The sequence below is a fragment of the Tinamus guttatus genome, unplaced genomic scaffold, assembly GCF_059628265.1.
Source record: "Tinamus guttatus ecotype Peru unplaced genomic scaffold, ASM5962826v1 Tinamus_guttatus_pri_ptg000434l, whole genome shotgun sequence".
Lineage (NCBI taxonomy): Eukaryota > Metazoa > Chordata > Aves > Tinamiformes > Tinamidae > Tinamus > Tinamus guttatus.
In genome coordinates, this window is record NW_028288968.1 from 70071 (window position 1) to 93275 (window position 23205).

The 23205-nt window shown below is 41.9% G+C and overlaps 1 protein-coding gene across 1 annotated transcript in view; it reads left to right on the top strand.

The window, feature by feature from the left end:
• Positions 1 to 1742: 1742 nt before the first annotated feature.
• PRKCQ (protein kinase C theta) overlaps positions 1743 to 23205 on the top strand; it is a 37954-nt gene continuing 16491 nt past the window's right edge. The window contains exons 1-12 of the mRNA XM_088531799.1: positions 1743 to 1909; positions 3022 to 3147; positions 7550 to 7749; positions 9175 to 9235; positions 11017 to 11179; positions 11676 to 11707; positions 11805 to 11890; positions 12950 to 13079; positions 13731 to 13840; positions 14129 to 14252; positions 15008 to 15186; positions 17744 to 17917. Of these exons, the coding sequence (XP_088387925.1) occupies positions 3030 to 3147; positions 7550 to 7749; positions 9175 to 9235; positions 11017 to 11179; positions 11676 to 11707; positions 11805 to 11890; positions 12950 to 13079; positions 13731 to 13840; positions 14129 to 14252; positions 15008 to 15186; positions 17744 to 17917 (1377 nt within the window). The 5' untranslated portion in view covers positions 1743 to 1909; positions 3022 to 3029. The remainder of the gene's footprint in view (positions 1910 to 3021; positions 3148 to 7549; positions 7750 to 9174; positions 9236 to 11016; positions 11180 to 11675; positions 11708 to 11804; positions 11891 to 12949; positions 13080 to 13730; positions 13841 to 14128; positions 14253 to 15007; positions 15187 to 17743; positions 17918 to 23205) is intronic.

Here is a 23205-nt window from a genome sequence, read left to right on the forward strand (position 1 = left end):
TATGGAAATGAACCAATTATGAATTTCGGGCTCAAATCTTTAATTTTCATTCTGTTTATTTAGCACTTAAGAATCTATTGCTACATATGGAGCATTTTAATCCCAGGAAGTCATCAAAACTTTTGACTTCGTTTATGTCCTCAGGTGCTCAACATGTTCATTAATAATTTTGACCATCACCCTATTTTTTTTTCCCAGAATTTTGCAAGTCTTGGATAGGGAGTGTTTACAGCCCTCTTTGCACATCCTGATGGTCCTGTTCATAGAAGATTAGGTCCTGGAAACCAAGGCTGTGGGAGCGAAGGACTTGGAAGAGATTGTATAATCTTCTCTTTCCCGTCAGTCAGTAGAAGCACTAGTGAAGTATAGCTGTAGGCAGACAGAAAACAACTTCCTTCGCATGAAAGGCGTGAGTAGAAGACTGCAGATACTTGACTGATGACCTTGGTTCTTGTTAACTTCCCACCTGGTGATGCTTTGCACAGACAGAACATGCAACTGCTTGAATTCCCCTTTGATCTGTTTTTCTTTCTGCTTTCAGACCAAACAGGCTTCTTACTTTGGGAAACAAAGGAAGTGTCCTAGTAGCTAAGTCAAAGGGGAATAAATTATTCGTTCCTTTTAAAGATATTTTTCTTATCTAACTTGATTGGATTTCTCAGCCTTTTAGCCATTTTAGGTCACAAAACGTTTGCTGTTCTGCTTTGCTAGCCACAAGTGCCTCTATTTACAGAGCTAAATGTGCTTGAATATGTAAGTTCTAGAGCATGAGTATGTAAGTTCTAGAGTTTTAGGCTTTCTAGAGCAAGTTCATCAGGGGCTTAGCCAATGTACTTAGAATACCCTCTGGGGAGTTGCCACTCTTGTCCTGAAGAGCACAATTCTGCTCATCTCCTGGATGCTACCCTAGAGGGTGCTTTGCCTTTCCCGCTGTGTTCTGTAAAGCTGAACAAATGCTGATACTTAGGAAGATATGATCTCCTAGTTGAGGACAACGCAATCAGAGGTCCTTGGCCAGTCTTCAGAAGAGCCTTGAAGCCACCAGTGGCCCATTGCCTGTTCATTCATGGGGAGACACACGGTTCACAGTGTTTCCTCTCTTCCTTTCCTTTGTTGTCGCCCCAAGAACCCAATAGCTTTCCTCTCTTTTCAAGCACATTATCCAAGAAGGTTTATGAGTTCCTGACGCAGACTCAGACTGGTTGCTTGGGGACCCGTGAGCTGCACCAGGAAGGAGGGTCTTCCTGTGCTGTCTATTATGGGGGTTGGCTTTATGCAGGGTAACATTTAGGGGAGCTTCTTGGGCAGCCCCCCTCCCACACACACACTCAAATCTCCAACAGAGAATAGCTGCCTATTGCTTTATGGGCCATGGGCTGTCCCATTTGCAAAATGCATCACACAGTGAGTACTCAGCACTTAAGAAAATTCAGGCCAAAGTAGTTTGTTCCAGTTTACATTTCAGTCCTACGCTAACTGTAGCTTTGTCTTCATTTTCTAAACCAGGAAGAAGAAGAACATGTCAACATAGCCAAGAGGCAGACAAAATGACAGCTCGCTGACACTTGGCCATGCACTACCAGAGAGTTGTTCTGAATTTTACGCTTGCCCTGGACTTTTGTACAGAGGGCTGATGGAAACGCATCACTCCATACTGCCGAGTAAGAGGAAAGACACTCTGGCAAAGGGCTGCCATTTTGTGTCTCAAGTTTTCTTCTTTCCTTGATTCTCCTCTCTCTTGTCTCTCTGAACAGAGAGTTTGAGTTTTACAGTCAGCCCCACCACAGGAGGAGTTACCTTGATTCTTTCAGCTAAGAAAAGTCTTTCGATGTTGTCCGCAAGTGTGATGAAAACAGGAGCCCCTCCAGTCAGAGACTGAACTTGTCTATCAGGAAAATACTATCTACAGGTAAGAAAATACTACTCCCAGAAGTGAATGAGGATCTTCTTACATGCGAGGCTAGAGAAGCTGCCCTTGGAATAAAGAATGTGAGTAAAAAAAAAAAGAAGAGAGAGTTGTATCCTCCCAGACACTTCATTCAACTTTCTGTTGTTTTTGTGGAACAACATATTTGGCAGATAATGGCTAGTGATGAGACTTCTCATTTAACTTTGATGGTCCAAGAGTTATATACCTACAGCTAAGTTTAAAGTGCCTCTTGCCCCCCATTGGCTAAAAGAAATGCCAGGAATGACTAGCCCAGATGACATCAAAAGTTGGGTGGTAAAGCCCAGCCTTTGTGCCCAGATGGCACAGTGATGAGCACCAGCTACAGCAGCAAGTGCTGACTTCACTGAATCTTCTCATTGGAAGCTCTGAAAGAGCCTACAGAAAAGACCAACACAAACCCGTTGGTGTGTTTCCTGACATTGTGTTTTTATATGTTTCTGTTTTCAGACACTGAAAATTATTCTGGAGATCACTCTTCTCTTTGCCCCTCCCACTATATGGTCTGGATCATATGAGCTGAATTTTCTCTTTATAGCTTCACTGGGTCAGCACCCAGTGAACTGAATGCCTGAGATCATTTCCACGTGGTATATAAATAGTGCTCAGCTATTTCACAGTCTCATGTTCAACTTACAGGCTTCCAACGGGCTTGTCTTCCTGAAACCCTTTCTATTCTCATGGCATTTAGCTCCTTGAACACGTGACTTTATATAAATTACAGCAGAAGTTGTCCCAGCCCAGAAAGTCCTGATTTGGCTTCGCGGCTCTGTTGTAGTTTGACAGCTGGTGTCGAGTCACTAATACTCAAAGCTACTGCAGATCTTTCCAGCCTCGCTTTGCATTCAGACACATGGTTAAGCTGACAGCTGAAGTTTAAACTGCCTTACCTACATCAAACCATGTTTGGCCAGTCCATCATCTCATTAGACGGTGGAGGAAGTCTGAGACTTTCCTGCTGGATGGATAACTAACGTCTGGTTGACTCCTGTCCAGTGGAGATAAGAGGCTGGTTAAAACTGAGGGAATTTTTAGACTCTTTTCAGTTATCACTCGTCTTTTGTTTGACACAGGACTTGTCATGTCTCCCTTTCTTCGTATCGGTTTATCCAACTATGACAGTGGCCCTTACCTGCCATCCCAGGGGGAGGTGATTAACCCTTACTGTGCCGTGATGGTTAAAGAAGCAGTGGAATCAGGTAAGAATTAAATATGCATGTAGCATGATTTTTATCAGATATATGTGTGTGTTACTGTGTCATTACAGGAGGAGGTGGGAAGCACCTTTGTAAAGGGTTTGTGAATTATTCTTATTGTTGAAATGCAGCTCAGTGTTGGATCCAGCACAGCCTGCAAGGCAATCTGACTTTAAAATGACACTTAATAAAGTCTCCGTCCTTACTTTGTGGTTATTATCAACTGAATTACAGGTCCCAGTGTATGACACAGCAGGATGAGCTGAGCTGTATTTAGTTGTACTGTTATCTGAGCAGTGGCTGGTTTGCCAGTGGGACACCAGACTTATAAAATCTAAATGTCCTGGAAATTCCTGTGAAGGCTGCCTTTGTTTGTCACACTTTTTTGAGGGACTGTGAGATTCAGCAACTTCCATCATTAAAAAAACTCTCAAACAGGCTCAATCTTTGGAGAGAGAGCTGATTTCTCTAGTTGTTGTACTCTGCAAAATGTCCAAGACTGAAACTTTATACTAAGCTACATGCTTTTAGATACAAAGACTTTTGCATGCTTATCCTTAGCATTAATGAGTCCATGTTGGGAAAGTATTTCTTATTTTCCTGATTCATATAAAAATCTTGGTGAGAGTTTAAACAGTTCTTCAGTTCTGCTCTTCAAAGATCATGAAGATCAAATCCCTCAAGGCTATGGTATCCCTCATGGGTATTGGCTGTTACTTGTCTTAAATCTTTGATAAATTATGAGATTTATTGCTCGTGTGATTCTTTTAAAACTTAAAACAACTCACAAATCCTTTTGGAAATGGCAGGACTATAGCCTCCAGAGGATGTTAAAAGTAGCTGAAAAAAAATTAGAATTGTAAAGTGATTTAGTGGTTCATTGTTAAAAAAAGAAGTCGTCACCATTTATCACATTAAAATGTTGGCTTTGCTTATATTATTCTTTAAATCATTTTAGAAGATGTAGTGATTGATAAATTCAGAAGGAATAAAAAAACTGCTGCATGACAAGATCTCACTTTTTACTTTAAAAATGTCCTATTTCAGTTCTGTGCGGGGCTTGGCTGTTTGTTTTAATGAGAAGGAGCCATAACTCAAGCTGAAGTCTCTGTCAGTTCAAAAGTGAATAAAATCAATCTGGGCAGAACAGACCTTATTTATCTTACATGGAGCTGAAAGCATTTTCTGGCATCTAAAAAAGCAAAAATGTACTAACAAAGGCATATAATTTTTGTTCTGCTGAGAGCCTTTTCTAATAAAAGAACTTCCAATGTGAAATGAAAAGACTATGTTTGGAGGAACTCTTTTCCATCAGTGAAGATTGAATATAGGGAAAATCATGGCCCTGTATTAAAAGATTTCCTCTGCTGGGGTGGGATTGCTGTGCTCTGAGCACTCTGGGGCAGTCAGGGAGGTTCCTCTCAGCCTGATCTTTGGTCCTCATCATGTCAGCTCTTTCATGTCAGTGGATAATGGCAGGAACCACCTGAGACTGATTCATCCCACTGGTCTCTGACCTCTTTGTAAGGTAAGATGAATCACTTTTGGGACATGTTGGTCTTAATCTGCTGCTGATGGAGGATGCACAGATGCCTGGAAGCTTAGCCCTATGTCAAGGTGACTAAGATAAATCCTCCTGTGGCTTTATCTCCTCTAATTTTGATCTTATGCAAGAATATCAATATCTGAGAAATTTGGTTATCCTTCCTTTGTTGACCAGAGGAACCTACAGACTTCCATGATAAGATTAATTTCATCTTAAGGAGAACATCTAGAGAAGTTTTGAGGAATCACATCCTAGAAATGCCTGCTGCTTTCCACTGGCTCCTCAGAGCTGTGTCATGCCTAGAGGTGTTAGTGTTGCAGAGTCTTCTGAATTGAGTGGGCCTTTAGAGGAAAGATGAGTGAGAAAAAGCAATGAAGAAGAAATATGGGAAGGATAAAAAGAACTAGAGAGTCTGGAGGAGAAAGAGCAACACTAATAGAGCAAGGAAAGTAAGTGGAGTGGTAAGAATGGTAAGAGACAGCATCTAAGATGAAGCATGAAGCTGCCAGAGTCTTTCAGCTCATATGATTTGAGACTGGGAACAGAAAAAAAAGGACTTTCAGATTCTTGCTCCTCTGCTCTGGCATATTTCTAGCTTTTTATCTTTCGTTCATAGTTTACTCTCCAATTCCCTGGTTTCATGCAGCAGGTTCACCAGCACTTTTACCAGCAGTTTCACCAGTGGTAGAAGATGCAAGAAATCCTGGCTATCAGCTCTGCGCTCTGATCTGGTGCTATTAGAGTTTTCAAAAGGCAAACGATTGATCCACCTGTTCATTTTGCAGAAAGGATCTTGGTATTTTATAATACAGAAAGGAAGGAAGGGAAGGAAGGAAGGAAAGAAGGAAAGAAAGAAACATTATAGCAGTTTGTTACTGATGACAAACCATTCCAGAGATCACAAGCTCTTCTGAGGAATAGAAAAAAATCCTTTAAAAATTGTTTCTTTCTCCATGAGTCATCTGTTGTCATGCCATTTTATCATCTGTCTTGGTGATATTTGCTTCATGAGAGATCTGCCTCTGTGTCTGAACTCAGTAGGCCTCCAGGAGAAGTACTCCAGCAAGAGTGGAAGCTGCTGCTCAGGACAGACAGACACTATTTTATCCTTCAGGAGCCCAGGGTTAAATTAATCCTTGGCAGAACTCCAGAAACGTCAGAGTGGATACACCAGGAATGAGTGTCTGATCCCATATATTGGCCAGTTCATTCACATTCCAGGGCTTGTTCATTTAATCCATATATTTTGGATTGTAATGCAAACCACAGTATTTCTTTTGCAAGTGCTGTGTTTCACAAGTTTAGAGTGTTTCACTGATGAGTAAAGTTTTTCACTCATTTGGCTGCTTTTGTTGACAGAATGGGTTGAATGTATATTTACAAGCTTGAGCCTTGATCCAAGCTTTGAGCTTTGATTGCATTGTGAGCTCAGTATCCTGTTGTCTAAATCTGTATATGTGAAAAGTTAAAGTAAATGGAAAAGGCTTCTGGTTGTTTAATGGGAAATTAACTCAGTTGCTCTCTAAGCTTTGATGAAGTGGAATTTGAACCTAGGATTTAGCTGCACAACCTTTGGTCAAGCTGGACAGAATGACATTTCTTGAGATTTAATATTGCACAATTAGGGACCACTGAGATTATTGTTTGTTCATTTTTTTTCCTTTTCTCCAATAACTTTTTTCAACTTCGTTGACTAATTTTAATCCATCCTGGAAGTATGCTACAAGCCTCAAAAAGCCTCACTGAGTTGCTGCCTGTTTTGTGTAAATCAAAGCTGAGCAGAGAAGAGAGACCAGGAGTACTCCTCCTATAGAGGGAAAGATAGATACAGATTTCCTTCAGCAATGAGCAAATGTCGCATTTCAGGCTATCTGTTGCATGTGCTTTTCGAACCAGGTAGGACAAGGGAAGGACTGGGTGTCCTGGATATAGAGGTAGCATCTTTAGGAAGCAGGATTCATAAGGTCTGATGTTCACCCAACTTATATCTGTGCTCTTATTTCACCAGCTTTGACACTTGATGGGTTGAAAAGTTACAGAGGGTGACTATGAGACAGAATTTACCTTAAGTAAGTGTCCAAGCCTTTTACAGGATATAAAACGGACTGTATGAAATAAAACAAGCTGGCTGAGACTCTTTTCATTTGACAGGTCAAAATAAAGACATGACTGTCAGTTATGGTAGGCCTCAAAGATACGTTTCACCATTTTAAGATGTGCCTGCTATGAAGGAACAAATGCATGCAGTGAAAGTGCAGAAGAGGTTCGCTAGGTCAACAGCTCAATGTGGATATGTTTGCAAGACTGGAAGTGACTTTACATGTCAGTGTCCCTAAGTTAGCTAAGATGTAGCAGCTGACTGGATGTGCACTACAGCTGAGCCTAGTAACAAAGTACATCCAGCTTCATGGGGAATTGGAACAACCGGTTTTATTTTGCAGTGCCATGAGTCAAATGATGCACGTGTGTTATCCATGTTGGAATTCATCTGCTTTGATATGGATATCTGTGGTGTAGGTGTCTGTATCTGAGATCTACTCAGACGAGTTAGCAGAGTCAAGGATGAAAATTATTTTTATGGTAGATGTTTTCAGTTGTTGAAATGAGTTGCGCCATTATGCCTTTGTTAACTAAAACTTCACTTGCTATAAGTGAAACCAACGTTCGTATAGTGCAGATCTGGACATGTGCATTATAGCCAGATATTGCTGGGTGAGATGAATCTCCTCCCTGGTTTTACTTGGCGCAGAAACTTCCTGAGACTCTTCAACATAATCCATTATGGGCCCACCTGAGATACCCACCTAAAAATGGCTAAATAACCCAGTCCAATCATTCCAGACCACTTCTTGTTGACAGAAAATGGCCAAGTGTACGTGCAGAAGAAGCCCACCATGTACCCGCCCTGGAACAGCACTTTTGATGCCCACATCAACAACGGCAGGGTCATGCACATTGTTGTCAAGGACAAAAGTGCTGAAATGGTTTCAGAGACGACGGTAGAACTCAAAGTGCTGGCAGAGAAGTGTAAAAAGAGCAATGGGAAGACAGAAATATGGGTGAGTGTTTCTATCTCCTTTTGCATCCTATGACTGCTGTAGGATAAGGGAATGTCCTTCCTTGTGCCTGTCTCTGAATGTAAAACAACGTGGCAGCAGGAAGGGATACCATTAAGTTATTAATGGTTTGAGTTTACTTGAGCATGACGTGAAAGAAAGATGTCCATGAATATCAGAAAAGAACAGCATAGAAGATTTATATTACCTGCTGTTGTTGTATTGAAACATATATGCTCTATTAGCAAGGATTCTGGTTCATGCGAGCCATGCCCATATATTAATCTTTGCTTAGGAAACCCACTGGGGACAAATGGTAATATGAGTGGTTAAATGTGAATTATTTTATGTGATTCTAGGGTAACAGCTTTACAGATTTAACCTTTCTAATATCAAGTAACTGATTCACAGCTGCCTGGCTTTAGAGTTATGCCAAAGGAACTCCTTTAAAATCGCTGGAGTTACACTGGAGTAAATTTGAACTAACACAGTCCTCCTAAGGATGCTAAATGTTAAACTGTATTATCTGTCAGGAAAGTTGTTGGTAATAGGCTTTAACATGTAGTATTGAGTAACCATACCCTGAATAGTAGTGGCATGACACTTGGAGAGAAAGTGATTTACTGGAATTGTTTTTTGTTTTGTTTTTCCTGTAAATTCTCAGGTTAAACTGCTTGGATTAAAGCAGAGAGTAGATGTGTCAAAATGGCCTAGGGCATTCATAGATCTTTGGGCAAGATTTGGTAAAGAACTGCACATTTAATGCATAACTTGGAAGGAATTGAGATACCCAGGGCTTATTTTGAAAATCTAAAGCTCCTGTTCAGCATCGGCCCAAAGTCAGTGCACTTTTGTTTAGGCCTAGACCTCTTGGAGCCAGATTTACAGAGACATCTGTGCACAAAGATTTAGAGAAGTGCTAGTTCCCGAGTCCAGCATGTAGGTCAAAAATTTGTATCCTCACTTGAAATAAAGTTAATGGAAGTTAGACTTGCAGAACCAAATTCTGAAAGATTTGACCAATTTTAAGCACTCGTCTGAAGCTGGTGTGATTTTTCAGAGTTGTTCCCAGGTCTTCTTTGCAGCACCCATGGGGAACAACAGGTTATATCAATAGAAAGTGCTTGGTTCAGTGTAGCTTTCTAAAATCCTGCCCACATCTATGTTTTAGGCACATTTATCTGTGTTCTATCATGCTGCCCTGAAAGTTTGATAAGAAGTGATTTAGCCTTCTGCCTGCAGCTGCTCTCACCTTCTCAACCTCTCTTCCCCACAAGGGTATGAGCAAAATTAACCCTCATTGGCATGTGTCAGTTCCCACTGGGATATGGAGGTAGTTGGAACCATCTGAAATGATTGTTGCCATTTTGACCATTTGTGTAACAATTGTTTTGTTTTTGTTGTTGTTTTTCTCCTTGTCTCCACCAGCTAGAACTGAAACCTCAAGGGAGAATGCTGATGAATGCAAGATACTTCCTGGAAATAAGTGGCAAGTGATTTTGTTTCCTAACTGATAAATGTGACTTCTGGTTACATGGGACAGACTCAGTGTATTCAAGAAAATGCTTAGCGCAGAAAACAGTGCTTATGTTATTACTGATTTATTCATAGAAATCATAATGGTTTGAAATGAGCGCTCCAGGAGAAGCAGTTTTTATTATGTGGCAGGAAGGAAGGCTTATTGTTCCTCTGTGATGTGCATCACATATCTTTTGGCAGTTTTACCACTGTAAAGATGGGTTTTTTTTCACACTGAGACAGGACAGAGACATAGGAAGCCAGCTCCCTCTGAAATACATACATATGTGTATGCCTGTAGTGAGTATGAGGCAATTGTAGTGCAGAAAAAAAGGTGGGATGCTATGCATGGATGAAAACATCTAAATAAATGTGTAAGTTGGGCTTTTTAATCAAGGGCAATCTAAGTGAAACAGTGAAAGGGACTGATTCATCTGCTGTGTGGTAAGCTTACTCATTTGCTAGGCCTGCCCTGAGACCTCCAGGGACTTGGCAGCAGCTTAGTCACCCTGCACGAGACGACTGCTTTTAGGTGTCCTCATTGACACCTGAATCCCACCATCAGAGTTTGATGCCCATGCAAAATGTATTTCTCTTCATCAAAGGGAAGGAGTTGCGATCCAAATGCTCCGTTGTGCACTCCTGTCTTTGCCCAACTTCTTGTCGCCTTCAGCAGGCCTGGGTTGGAGCTGTGGAAGGAGAGGGTCCAGGAAAGGCCTTCCATGTTTGGAAGCACAAAAGTACTGAAAGAAGCTAATAGCATGTTCTTACTGGTGTTAGCCTCATCATTTCCCACCTTTACTGCTTAGTAGATTCTTGCTACCTCTTTGTGTAGTTTAAGACACACGAGACGCTAAAGCACATAAAATGCTTTGTCTGTATTACAGCTAGTAGGATCAGCATCAGACTGTGCAGGGAGCCACTTCCCACAGACACTTTTATATATGAATAAAACACTAGACACTTTTCATAGACACTTTTCTATATGTGTTCATAGACACTTTTATATATGAATAAATCAAGACAGGGACAAAATGTGAGCTGTTATGTGCACAGCTAGAAGTGAACATATATGTAAATGCTAAATGCAGGTGTGTATATGCATAAGTTGCCAGAGTTGTTTTGTTTTCTGCCTGGAAAATATAAAAAGTGAACTGTGAATAATGCTATGAATACAGCAAATAGTAAGGCAACTGTTGGTATGAGGGATGGAAAAATATCAAGAAAAAGAGTGTGTGTGTATATATATATATATATATGTGCGTGTACTCACACATGTGCATACACACATTAGAGATTTAGATAATTACCATCAAACAAAAGTAAATATTAAGAGTGTGTATGTGTGTACATATATGTAATGTACGTTTGCATATAAGTTATTTTTATGTAATTCCATCTTTTTTAGGGCATAGTTCTTCAGTGCTACAGAAAGACTTATTTTTAACTGCAAATTTTCTCTCATTAGTAGATTTCTGATCTATATTTAAAAAATATATATGAATAGTCAAGGGAGCTCAATGTTCCAAATTTTGACTGGTTCCTGAAGTCATTTTAGTGTCTCTGTATGGATAGTGGATAAATCAGTCCCTAATGAGTCCTGTGTGGTTTTCTGAAAGCATATTTCTTAAGAATACCCATTCTCATGAATACATTACCCTCAGTCACTTAGTATTTTGGCTTCTGCTTTTTCTCAAGGTACCTGGTTAGGACAGGGTGCCCTAACAAGCCCTCTGTTTCTTTTCCCTCCAGATGCTAAGAACATCATTGACTGTGAGACCGAAGGCTTTTTCTCCTTGCACCAGCGGAGAGGAGCCATCAAACAGGCCAAAATCCATAATGTCAAGTGTCATGAGTTCACAGCCACCTTCTTTCCGCAACCCACCTTCTGCTCTGTCTGTCATGAGTTTGTGTGGTAAATGCAAATAGCTCTACATGTTTCCCCCTTTTAACTCTAAAGACCAGCGCTGCTTCTTCAGCAAATATTTCTCTGCCTGCTGTTAGGAAAGACAGCAACAGTGGACCCTTAGCACGTTACTTGTAGGAGTAATTGCATCACTTCAAGGATATGATGCGATTTTACAGATGTAATTCCAACTCTGAAAATTGTCTTCATTTTTATTTTCTTTTTTTATATATATTTGTTTTTGGCCAAAGACACTGGCATTTTAGCACGTGCCATTTTGCTATTGCAAAATTCAAAATGTAAATATGTGCTGAAAATGCTGTGAAAACAACAAAGAATTACTCCAACAGCTGCACTGAATGAATATATTTGGATCTAAGAAGCTCTCTAAAGACTGATGAGGAAGCAAGGCTGATTTATTCCATGTGTCTCTCATTCTACTGTCCGTTTTTCTGTGGAGATTTTCAGAAAATTCAAAATTAACCGTTTCTGTCTTTAATTCCAGGGGTCTGAATAAACAAGGCTATCAATGCAGGCGTAAGACCTTTTTGTTGTTGTTGTTCCTCTCCTTACTTATTCGGTCTTTTCTTGAAGAATTCTTTTTACTAACAATGTGACACACTTGTTCTTTCAGAATGTAATGCTGCCATCCATAAGAAGTGCATTGATAAAGTCATAGCGAAATGTACAGGATCCGCAATCAATAGTAGAGAAACGATGGTAGGTGTTTTTGCTTGGTTGCTTTTAAAACAACTTGAGTACTATTCAGATGCACTGATACAGAAGGAGAGGGACCCAGTGCAGTGAAAGACACTAGTGAGCTGGAAGCTGTGTGATCCGATCTGTATCCTTTGCTTTTTACATTTCTAGCAGTTTCATTACCTCCTGCACGTGATTTACTCAAGTGCAGTTGTTGAACTGTCAGTCTTTGAATCAAGGCTGACATTTTTTCTAACATATAGCATATAGCTCAGAGGAAAGCCATGGACATGAGGTGGAGAATTACTGGAGGAAATTCTTTACTCTCCAGTGCTAGGCAGGATGTCACACTGAATTTTCAGAGCAGTATTTTAAAATCCCAATCTGTTATCTAAGATCTGCAAACAATCAGTGGAAGGCTTAGCATTTCTGCTATAATTTATTTTATTTTTCTTATATCAGTTTATAGCAAACCTTCCTTTTCAGTTGGCAAAAGTGGAATTTAAAGTCTTGAGTATTTCCTCTTTCTTCATTATGTCCCATAGCTCTATTTGTTCCCAGTCTCACCCTGCCTCCTACTCATTTGCTACAGTCTGAGGGGTGACATTCATCTCACCTGTCTCCACATATCTCTAGAGTAAATGTATGCAGCCTTGTCATCATCTTTGACTTGTCACATACTGAAGGAAGAGAAATAGGCACTTCCAGGAAGTGATTCATGACAGTGAAAGCAGACATTCATTTCAGGATGAGATGAATCATTCTTTAGCAGTACCCATGTTTTTCCATTGAGTGTTAGGGAGTCTGGGTCAGTAGCTGAGATGCAGACACCCACATCTGATCAAATAAATAAAACCCAGCAATTAAATTACCCATTTCCCACTGAACTGCATGGCTGTTTTGTAGCAAAATTTGTCCTTGTCTGTCTGAATGCTGTAGATAGTTTATATTTGATGTTCAAACCCATTAACAAAGATGAAATACTGACCTAGATACCCTGCCTTCTGGAGTACAAGCTTGGGGGCTTCATATGCTGAGGTGGAGAGGAGAGCGTCATTAACACAGCTTTTTTTCTTGCAGTTCCACAAGGAGCGGTTCAAGATTGACATGCCTCACCGCTTCAAAGTCTACAACTACAAGAGCCCGACTTTCTGTGAGCACTGTGGGACACTCCTCTGGGGCCTTGCACGGCAGGGGTTAAAGTGTGATGGTAAGTCCCTGGTGTACGAGGCAGGGGCTGAGTAGAAGCAGGCTGCTATCTTTAGGGACTTGCAATCCGAAGAATCAGATCCCATTTATCATAATTTTGAGTGAGGCTCCATCATGGTGGGGTGTTGAAGGAGACATCATGATGACTGTCCTTCCAGGAGGACCATTATGGGCATGTAGAAGGGTATGTGGCCTGTGGGTCTTGAAGAGTTCCAGAAAGGTAAAGGCATGTCTCAGTGCTCACCTCTCTCTCTTGTCTTCCAAAATCCTGTTATCAAGATTTGGCTGCATTTCTGCTAACAGACAGGCTCAATGCACATCACTGTCTCCATGATCCTAAACCTACGGGAAGATCCTTTTCTGTGACTACAGTTGTGTCTGAGCTGATTGATTGCAGAGCTTCAGTAACCTGTGGTTTCAAAGGCTGACAGATGGAAATACAGCCTTTTCTCAGAAGCAGATATAGAAAAACAATGTGTAAGCAATCAAAAATCAACCTGAGTAAAATGAGACGTAAAAGTTGTCCATGTTTTATGCAGTTTACCTGGTTGGCATTCATCCTAGGCTCACACCAGCACATCCTGACCTTACATCAAACCCTTTGCAGCATAGCTGTTCTCTGCTGTCCTGATGCCCCTGTTCTTTCTTTCAGCATGTGGCATGAATGTCCATCACAAGTGCCAAACAAAAGTAGCAAACCTCTGTGGAGTTAACCAGAAACTAATGGCTGAAGCCCTGGCAATGATTGAGAGTACTCAACAGGTAAGTGCATCAAGCTGTGAGCCCTGAGCTAAGATAAACACCCCCATGAGAAATCAACAGAAGTCCTTTGACATCACCATAGAACTCTTTGCCGTGATGAAAACTGTGGGTTCCTCTGGTGTTACAAACCCCTGAACATTAAATGCAGAGGTGGTCTTTTCATAAATAAAGACTTCTAGATCTCTGCCCATTTGACAGTCACACTCCTAGGCCAATAGTCACAGAAGAGGCAGCAGCATCCATAAGTACATTTGGTTCAATACGTATCCACTGTTTTCTGTAATCCAGGCTCGCTGTCAGCGTGACACTGAACAGATCTCTAGGGACGGACCTCTGGAAATTGGCTTCCCAGTTCTTGTGAAGGAAGTGATGCAACTTCAGACAGTACCAACTTCTACAACAGGAAAAAAAGGTAGTTTTGTTTAGTGGTTTGGGACTGTGGGCTTTTTTTTTGATTTTGATTTTTTGTTTAAAATGATTGGATGGAGGCAACAAGGGGAATTTTGTTAGCTAATGAATCTTTTGTGTGTCTTTCTAGTCTAGAGCAAGACTTGGCTTGCTCATGCAATCTGCACGTCTACACACATAGATAATTTAAAAAGACTTCTTTCAAAGGCATAAATATCAGATAGTCCCTTTGAAAATCATCAATTGATCCCCATATCATTCTCCCAGGAGCCGATCTAGGTGTTATCATCCTTTGCGCTCCAAGAGTGGAGGTTCAGGGTGGCGAGTGAGGGACAGAGGCGTAAAAAAATTAGCATTTACTGCCCTGTCTGTTTCACACTCTGGTTTTGCCAAGGCTCTTGAAAAGCCTTAGGAAACATGGATCCACATCATACTGACAGCCAGCAAGAAGGACTGAAGAACATAGGCATTCAGAAATGAGGGGTTTGATCATATTTTGCTGCCATGAAATAAAATGACATCTGATGGAGTTTCTAAAGTGGGAGTAATGCCACTGAAGAAGATGGAGTTGCAATGGAGTAAAATTTCCCCTGGAGAGAGGACAATGTGAGAGCAGAGCCAATCCACCTACTAGATGTGGTTACCACATATCCATTCCTGTGAAAAGACATTTTAAATTTTAAGCAAAACACTTGTCAGTGCTCTGGGGGGTTTCTCATTTCCAGGGATTTCTTTTCAATGCTTTGATGTGTGTTGCAGAACCACAGGGCATCTCCTGGGAGACACCAGTGGAGGGTACAACAAAAGGAGAGACTCTCATAGAGCCAGATTCAGGAGGAGAACAGTCCCAGGAGCAGCAAGGGCATCAAGTCCAAATAAAATTAACCATTGAAGATTTTGTCCTGCACAAGATGCTGGGGAAGGGAAGTTTTGGCAAGGTAAATGTCAGGGATGTGGGATGGCGCTTCATAAGTCTGTGCATGTCTCCTGTTAGAGGACAGAAACACCTCATTTATGACTTACTGACCTGCTGAAAGTCAATTTGCTGTTGTTGACTCATTAAAAGTTTAACATTGGCCTTCCCTTTCCAACCTTAATCCAAACACAGGTTGAATGGTGCTAAATAGCATGAGGTCTGGAGATCACTTTGGAATAACATCTCTAGGCCCTTAGTGAACCCTTGTTCTTGCAGCACTCCATCTTCAGCCCACTCTTGCCCTCACATAAGACAAAGATCCTCCTTGTCTTTTGCTCTGACCTGTTAGTTGCTGTGTCATAAGGACCCATGACTGGAGGGGAAAACAGCTAATGCTGCTGCTTCCCCTTTTGTGCAGGTCCGTGTGGCCTGGGCAGTTACCAGAAGTTGATGGGAAGGATCTCTGTGCTGTGCACAGGCATCTGCACCAGCCAGAATCACTGAGCAAGCTGCCAGGAAGGCAGCATTAGCTAAAAATACTAAATTGATCACCTCTCCTCTCTCCAGAGCAGCTGGACTGTTCTTTCCCAGCTCTGATTTGTGCTGGAGCATAAGGCTAATTTTGCAAGAGTCTTTTGAAACAAGAACCACCTGTTTTCAGGGGTTTCATTAATCTTGATGAAAGGTTGGCTGTTCCTTCGTCTTGCAGATGACCCCTGGAAGGGGACTGTTACTTAATCCCAATGCAGAGCTGCATGAGGCCATTTCAGAAGAAATCACCACTGTGTTGTTTTTGTTTGTTTTTTTAAAAGTTTTGTTATTATTGCTCTGATAGCCAGAAAGGACAATGTTTCCCTTACGTATTACTGCCTTGGCTTTCCACACTTGAAAATACTTAGAATGCTCACACTTTCCATGGGAAGCAGAGCTCAGATACCCGAATAGGACTAACCCAGCATACCTCATACTCCACAGTCTGCACTAAGCCAGACTCAAGAACATGGATGTGGTACAACCATAGAAACAGCTTGGAAGGAACCTTCAGAGGTCCTCTGGTCCAACTTCCTACTCAAAACAGGTCCAGTTAGGTCGAGTTGCTCTGGGGCTTGCCTAGTCAAGTCTTGAATATGTCTAAGGATGGAGATCCTGTATCTTGCTTATGTACCATGTGCTATCATGGGGCCTCCAAGGTCCCATGCCTCTGCGCTTTTCTGCAATATACCATGGATCACTTTTATGCAATATACCATGGAGATGTGCAGAGGATGATTTTAGTTCATGCCTTTTTTTTTGCAGAATACCTCACTCAGGTTCCTGTGTAGGTTTCCCTCCAGGTGCTCTCGTTTGTTTGGAGATAGATTCACTTCCCCATAAAGGTGCAACAAGGTGTTCAGATCTCCATGCCTGAGGGATCTCCCCAGCTCTGCATGAACCAGGGAAGTTTAGGGTCCAGCCCTGCAAGGAAGTCCTCTCTGCATGAGTCCTCTCTGCCTACCCTGTGCCTTGCATCAAGGGAACAGAAGAAGTCATGCCTGTGTTGCATTCCCCCATTTCACCAGGAGAGCAGTGCTCACACGCGAATGAGGGAACCAAAGGCTCTTGTAGCATGCTAGCATTTATGGACCTTCACTGTAGAGACACAGGGAAGCTTAAGTTTCAGTTTAGTGCTATGGAGTGAATTATTTCAGTAGCCAAAAGGGCAAATAAAACTTTTTGTCAGGATTACAACGTGTCTGAACTTACTCAGTAAAGAACTCCAAAGGCTGCTTTCATGAGTCTTAAATATTTATTCAGTCTATAGGAAGCAGTGTTGACAGGCTGTTAAAGATCAGGACTGGCACTGACTTTCAGCACTAAAACTGCTTTGCTTTAAGGCCTCAAGCAAAATACTGTGCTGCCCCATGCCTCAGTTTTGCTGCCTGTAAAAATAGATAGTAGTAGTCCTAGTTCCTCTAGGACATGGCTTGTTAGTGCTTGAGATGTATTTTGCTCGTCTCAGAGAAGAAACACAGGGGACCCTGTTCAGGCCTTTCATTAACTGCCAGGCGAGAGGAGAAAGCACATCTCTAATGTAGATTAGTCTAATTACTGGTGGACATCAGTTTACACCTGCTGAGGATCTGCTGCAGTGTATTTGCATTTTGCATGGTGTTGACAAAGAAATAATCTATTTTTTGTTATTTAAAGATAGAAAACAGGAAATGTTTCTTATGAGCATTTGCATGAACATGGTTTCTGTTGTCAGAACTGCCTGGCTCTGAAATGCTTTGTCCATATGGGCATGTGACACCTGCTCTCATAATCACCCAATACTTCTCACCTCTTTTTGGGTTTAGCCTCGTAACACCTTTCTGTGTGCAGGGAAAAAACTGGAAGGCTGTAAAGACTTAAAGGCAGGATGGGGTTTTAACTTCAGCTTCTTCAAGGTCTAGTGGATTCCCCAGAGCCATTCCCTCATGCAAAGTTTTCTGCTCAGTGCTGCGTTTCAGCTGATCTTGCTCAGCTCGCGTCCCACCATGGCAGCTTATGCAGCCTGGGAGAAGAGCATTGGTCTTTCTGAGGGATTCTTTCCACCCTAGGTGTTCCTCGCCGAGCTGAAGAACACCGACCAGTACTTCGCCCTGAAAGCCTTGAAGAAGGACGTGGTGCTGATGGATGATGACGTTGAATGCACGATGGTGGAGAAGAGAGTCCTCTCCTTAGCTTGGGAGCACCCATTCCTGACACATGTCTTCTGCACCTTCCAGACCAAGGTAAGATGAGGCACCATTAGCTCCCTACATGGGCCAATATGCTGGGATTGTGCTTACATCTGCTAAATATGAGAGACCATCTTCGAGGAAAAGTCATGTTAAGGGAAGGGGTATCCAGGTAGCCCCAGGAATTTCATCTTTCCTCCCCACATTCATTTGGAGGGGCAATCTGATAGGAATGCTACCCAAGAGTGAATAAGGCAGCTGTGCAGAGAGCCACTGTTCAAATCAGAAGCCTGATGCCCCAGGCCAAGCATGTGCAAAGGCCACATTCACAGCCAGGGTGCAGGTCTACCCATACCAGTGTCATGCAAACCTCTGAATGCTGTACTGCAGGAACAAGCCTGGATCACCATGAGCTCAAGAAATCTGCTCAGTGTCTTCTTACAGAGAACAGACATGCTGTTCCCTCAGGGACTTTCCTTTTCCCCCAGCTTAGCTGTTGGATTGCATCAGACCCTTCATCATTCATCTCAGGCCTTTGACCATGAGGGCTGCAGTTCAGAGGAGCAGTGCAAAGCATCTTCACCCGAAATCTCTTAAGTCTCCAAAACTCAAGTAGTGTTTAAGTAATGTTTAAATCTCTCTGGCCCTAATAGCCGTGGGCCAATTCTTTTTTTGGATACTTGTCTACAGCCACTCTTAACACCAGCACAAATGTGCAGGCATAAATATAACTTAATAAATAAATAAAGATGGAGGAACTTGGAGAGACTGTCTTGTCTGTCCCTCTGTTCCATCTCAGAGCCCAAATTTATATCAGCATCCCTCCTCACATTGCTGCTTGCTCAGGGCTGCACTGAGGAGGCTCCTGTCCCTGCTCCGTTCCAGGATTTAATGACAGAGAACACTGCCTAGCATGAGGTTAGCACCTGCTCAGCAAGAGAGCTTGTATCTTCTGCAGGGTCATGAGAAACAAATATAGCCTCTGCTGTTTCCCGCTCTGCTCTGTGAGACCGGACACCTGTTTAAAGACAGGGGATTAAATTTATGCCAAGGAATGTCTGGGAACTACTGTAGGCAGTGTGACACTGAGCCCAGGCATTAGTGTTTAACCCCTTTGGGACTGTCAGTGAGTAGGACAGCACATCCTGGGAACAGATCCTTTTCTAGAGGAAAGGAATTAATTCTTTTTTTTTTTTAAGCTAGATTTTACTTTAAGATATAAATGACCTGACTGCAGAAGTAAAGAAAATCAAGACTTTAATTAAAAAGACAAAATATATGGAGACTAATGCTCCAAGGATTGATGACTGTGTTGTGTATAATTCCTGATGCCCAAGAGGAGGTTGGCTGGTTCCGGCAGTTGCATGCAGCAAGATGCTGTGGTCCCCCCTGGTCCAGCTTTGGTCTGGAAGCTGGAAGTGGAGTTTGGGCCTTTGCCAGGCAGCACAGATGTAGCAGGAGCAATGTGCAGCTCTGGTTTTGGGCTGTGCATGCACGCAAGTGTCCACTTCCCTCTGGAGACCACAGCAGAAAAGGTGACAGACCAAAGAGTCCTACTGTGAGCCCAAGGTGATTTACTGACTGCTTTGGCAAGACTGTACTTGTAGCTGCAGCTGAGGCAAGGAAACCCTGCCAGGAGGAACAGGAGTGAGCGCCTGAAAAATTCAGGGGACTCAGACTAAAACGCCCAAGGGATCATTTCTTGCTCCTTCTCCTTCTCTTGTTATAAGGATAAAATCTCCATCCATCTCCTTCCAAATCAATATCGTCACATTAAAGTTATTCAGTCACTCACTTGTGCCCTCCAGTTCACAAATGCAGAAATTGGAAAGGGTCTATCCAAGCCAAAGATGCTCTGAGTAGTGATTGATTTCTGGCTTATGATTTTCTCCTCTGACCTTTGCAAGGCCATGATTCAATGTGTAAAAGTCAGGTAGAGCAGGAGGGCTTTGACAAGCCATGGAGGATCTTTCGCTGCTCAGTGCAGAGCGTGGCTCAATTATAATGTCTTTTGGAGTAACCATTTTAGAAGCCAGTCCTTCTCTGACCTTTAACACTGGAGAGGTGTGTGAGCTGAGTATTTTTTCTTTATTTTTATTTTTGTTTGTTTTATTTTATTTTGTTTTGTTTGCTTGTTTGTTTGTTTTATTGAACAACTGCTTTCAGAAATAAGTGCCAATGCCTTTCTGGCCTTGCTGAATGCCTCTGCAAAGGACAGCAGAAATGGGAACATTCCTACATCAAACAACAGCCTGAGCAGTTCCCTAGATCTCCAGAGAGAAAAGTCATATAATCTGCTGACCGTACTGTGAGCTCTGGGTTGAGTTTTTCCCTGGCCTCAGCCCAGATAATCAGCAAATGCTCAAATATATAAAGCTTGGCAGCCCTCAGGCAGGTTTCTGTAGGTGCCTGGCACCTACTGCTCCCTTTTCTTCAGCAGAGGCTGAGTGATCGGTACTTTAGAAACTCGGAACACTTGTCATGTTTTGCTGCATTAGAATAAATTTGAATGCATAGAGTTTCTTTTCCAAATCTGTACGTTCTTTTTTCCAGATCAGTTTTTGAAGTTGACTGTTTTATTTTGCTGCAGTGATCTTTGCATCCGGATATTCAACTGACACAAGCAGATGATGTGAATCTTAAAAATAACCACACAAAAAAAAGAAAAACAGTTTCTGTTTTATTAGATTTAAAGGGTCACTGTTACATTAAAAAGAAGGAAAAATGTTTATAATTCTGTGAAATCCTAATGCTAGTAATGCCCAGAGTTACTAGCTTTTGCTTGCCTATGTTTTATTTTTCTCTTTTCATTTCCCTGATCTTCTGTGATAAAAGTAGGCTTTCTCTTTCTGAAAATCACTTTTGTTTGTTTGCTTACCTCATTGCAGGTTCTTATTCACACCCTTTACATGAATGCAAATTAAGTCCTTAAGCTTTCTGTTTTTTAGCACAAAATGACAACATAGAGGACTGTCTTAACCTGGAACAGAAGTAATCTTTATTGTAATTTAAAAGCTAGGATTATAGAAACATTTCGTTTCTGCTATACTAGCATATCATATCTTTTCAAAGTGATGGCAGTGAGCTGTTTTTCTATGCTCTGTTATTTTAATATGTTTTACATTGACTCTAAAATCTCTTACATTGGCAGAAGGCAGAAAAGAATTGAAAATTGGACCATGGTCTTAATTTAAAAATACTTAGACCCTAATCCTCTGAAGTGTTTTCCATGAGTATTTTCAGGAGGTTTCTCATCAAATTATCTCCTCAGGGGGAAATTGCAATTCCTGCAAAATTTTCCAGGACCAATTTCAATTTTCTCACATCTCTAGCTTGCCATTAGAGGAACAGGGCTGTATTATTTTACCTTTATCAAGTCCTTTGACTTAAGCTTTATTGCAGGTCCTCCTGCAAGGAGCAGCAATTGCAAACCTTGACCTGAAGCTGCCTTGAACCACTGAAACATGGCAAAATGTTGAACTGACTTAATGAAACACTGCAATGTTACCCACAATCTAAGGTGTCCTTTGAGTCAGCCCAAATATCCTTCAAGCCAGTGCTCTGTTTTTGGTGTTCAGCAAGCAGGGATGCTAAAGCAGAAAGTGCAGGGAAATGCAAAGTGATGTTGTTTCCCTTGCACAAACTGTCCCAGACCTTGGCATTCAACTATGCAGGAGCTGATAAGACCTTGAAGCTTCCAGGTTTCTAGAGCTCCAGTCTGCTGGTCTCTTGTTGAAGATAGGTCATCTTGCAGCCCTCTGACTCAGAACTTTCAGGCCAAGTGAGTTTTTCTGAGAGAAAAGCCAGGGGAGGAAAGGAAAGCTTAGGGCAATGGGAGTCTTTGGGGCTCTTGGCTTCTTCTTGCAAGCAGTAGGCAGGAAAACTGGCAAGTTCTCTTTCAGGGCTGGCCCGTATTCCATAGAAGTAGCAGCATCTCAGCAGAGCTTTGGGATTTCAGCAAGGTTCTGCCAGAGAACAAGGGGATTTAATGTGACAATTGACTTAGAAGGCATATTAAATGCACACATTAAATACACATATTTCCATTGCTTACCCATTGCCCAGCTGTGAGGAAAATTAGTCCCAAATGTATTCAGCTTAGACTGGCATTGCTAAAAGGCTGCAGTTTAGCTAATCTCCCCAGAAAGATTGACTTTTCAAAGCAAAAACATTACTTTTACCCCATTGGGGATGTTTCCCCATTTTTCAGTTTAGTTGACAATTTATTTGGGTTTCATGAAATTGTCTGCTTTTTATTTAGTTTCTGGCTTGGGAATTCTTTTTCCCATAATATTCAGAGATTTTTCCTCCACCTTTAAGAATATTAGTCTCTTGCCAAGATTCCCCCCAAAACTAACAGGGAAACCTGCTTTGTCTTCCAGAACAGGGGTAATAGTAACTCAGCCTACAGGGCCCAGCTTTAGCACAGCAACTATGGTGCAAATATACCTTGCCTGCTCTGGCCTGCGAATAAAGGTCCTAGGAGACCAGAATTCAATTAAAAGTGATTCTAGACATGCGAGCATTTTGATATATATTGATACACACACACACACATACACTTATGCATACATGTATATGTTTATTCATATGCTTTACACCAAGTAGATGGGCGCACAAAGCTAATTATACCAAATTAGTGGTTTAATATGCAGTGAAAGATGCTGACAGTGTGAAGTTTAGAAGGAAAAAAGAAATCATAAGATCAGGGGCTGGACCACATTGACTGCTAGCTGTGAGAAATGCTGCCATCTCTAGCAGATAGGCTGGTATTACACAAGGGGGGAAAAAAAAGTCTTTTAGAGCAAAGAGCAAAATTACACCTTTGTTGCCTTTTTCAGTAGCAAATTGGCTTTGCTACTCCTCAGATGGTGCAAATAGAGTTGGTACCTTCTATGGTCACCTGCTAGGGAATGTGGGGCAGCTACTATATTAGCTGTCCCTGCAGAGAGCAGATGCATGTGCATGCATTGGTGCATGCATTGTTACCCTTCCCGGTGGATGGGATTGCAACCTTTAGGACATTCACTGGTGGCATTGTAAAGATCAGCGAGGCCTTTGGTTGCCATCTATTCTATGAAGTAGAATAGGGCCAAGTTCTGGATGAGCATCCAGACTGTTGCATTCTCCTTGGCAGGATTTTAGCCTGTGGTATCTCACGCTTTACTGCTCAGGTGTCTTTCAGAGGTAGCATGGGCCAGGGGTTGTTACCAAGAGTCAGTTTGGACGCAATTGTTGAACTCCAGAGACTCAGACTTGGAATGCGGGACCCAGTTTTCTGCATTGCAGCACCACAAGAGCTGGGCTTAACTGTAGGAAAGAGTGAGACAGGAATCAACTGT